Source organism: Aureococcus anophagefferens, assembly GCF_000186865.1.
Source record: "Aureococcus anophagefferens unplaced genomic scaffold AURANscaffold_1862, whole genome shotgun sequence".
NCBI classification, from domain to species: domain Eukaryota; class Pelagophyceae; order Pelagomonadales; family Pelagomonadaceae; genus Aureococcus; species Aureococcus anophagefferens.
The window spans coordinates 1-1,162 of NW_008706570.1; the positions used below are offsets into that span (position 1 = coordinate 1).

General features: G+C 76.9%; 1 protein-coding gene across 1 annotated transcript; it reads right to left on the bottom strand.

Moving 5' to 3' along the window:
• Nucleotides 1-33: 33 nt before the first annotated feature.
• AURANDRAFT_69456 (hypothetical protein) lies at nt 34-783 on the bottom strand (the record flags this gene model as incomplete). Its single annotated transcript, XM_009045226.1, has 1 exon — nt 34-783. A coding segment is annotated over one exon (750 nt), but the record flags the coding sequence as incomplete, so codon positions are not given.
• Between the last annotated feature and the right edge of the window lie 379 nt (nt 784-1,162).

The following is a 1,162-nucleotide window of genomic DNA, read 5'->3' on the forward strand; positions in this document are numbered from 1 at the left end:
GCAGCGCGCGGCCACGCAGCAGGCGGCCGCGACCGCGGCGACGGCCGCGGCCGACGCGACGGCGATGGACGCGACGGACGCGCCGTCCGGGCCGTCGTCGTCGGCGTCGAGGAGCGGGGCCGCGGGCGCGGCCGTCGGCGGGCGCGACGGCGCGGCGGACGGCGCGGCGGACGACGGCGCGCGCGTCGGCGCGGTGGTCGGCGCGCGCGTCGTCGGGGCGGTCGTCGGGCGGGCGGTCGTCGGCGCCGCCGTCGGCGCGTAGGGCGCGCGGTCGCCGGGCGCCGTCGGCGCGGGCGTCGGCCGCTCGCCCTCGTCTTCCGGGGGCGCGCCGGCGGCGCACGGCGGCGGGAGCGACTCGAAGGCGTCGACGGTCATAACGACGGAGGCCGTGCCGTCCTTGGTGCAGGCGCAGGCCGTGGAGCAGAAGCAGGACTCGCTCGACGGCTCGTAGCGCGCGGCGACGAGCGCCTCGCCCGCGAGCGCCTCGTCGGCCGCGAGCCACGCCTCGCACGTGCCCCAGCAGTCGTCGACCTTGCCGAGGCGCCGGCCCGCCCCGGCGCTCCCGGACGACCCGGACGACCCGGACGACCCGGGCGGCGGGCCGTTGCCCGAGCCCGTGCCGGGGCCGCCGCTCGGCGGGTTGGCCGAGCCGGGGCCCGTGCCGCCGGCGCCGTCCTTCATCTTCTCGTCGGTCTCGCAGATCATCGTCCCGAGGCCCCAGTTCGTCGTATCCGCAGAGGCGCAGGCCGCGAGGAGGAGCAGCGGGAAGAGGACCTTCGACATCGTGAGATAGTGTACTCGCACAGAATAAATGGGGCTGCTCTTACGCTGCATCTTGAACTCAACAACAATAGATCGAGTTCTTGAAGGCAATGGCTCTGCGTATTGTGCTGCTCCTAGCCGCCGCCGCCGACGCATGGCTGCAAACAACAACACGCACGCCGCCGCGGCTGCCGACGACGCGATTGCGCGCGTCGAAGGACGACCTGGGCCGGCGCGAGGCGCTGGCGCTGGGGCTCGCGCAGGCGCTCGGCGTCGCGCTGGCGCCGGGCGCCGCCGGCGCCGCGGGCGAGCTGGGCCGCGTCGTCCCGGCGGCGGACCTGCTCGCGGCGGCCGCCGCGGCGCCCGCGAAGCGCAACGTCGTCGTCACCGGCGCGAACTC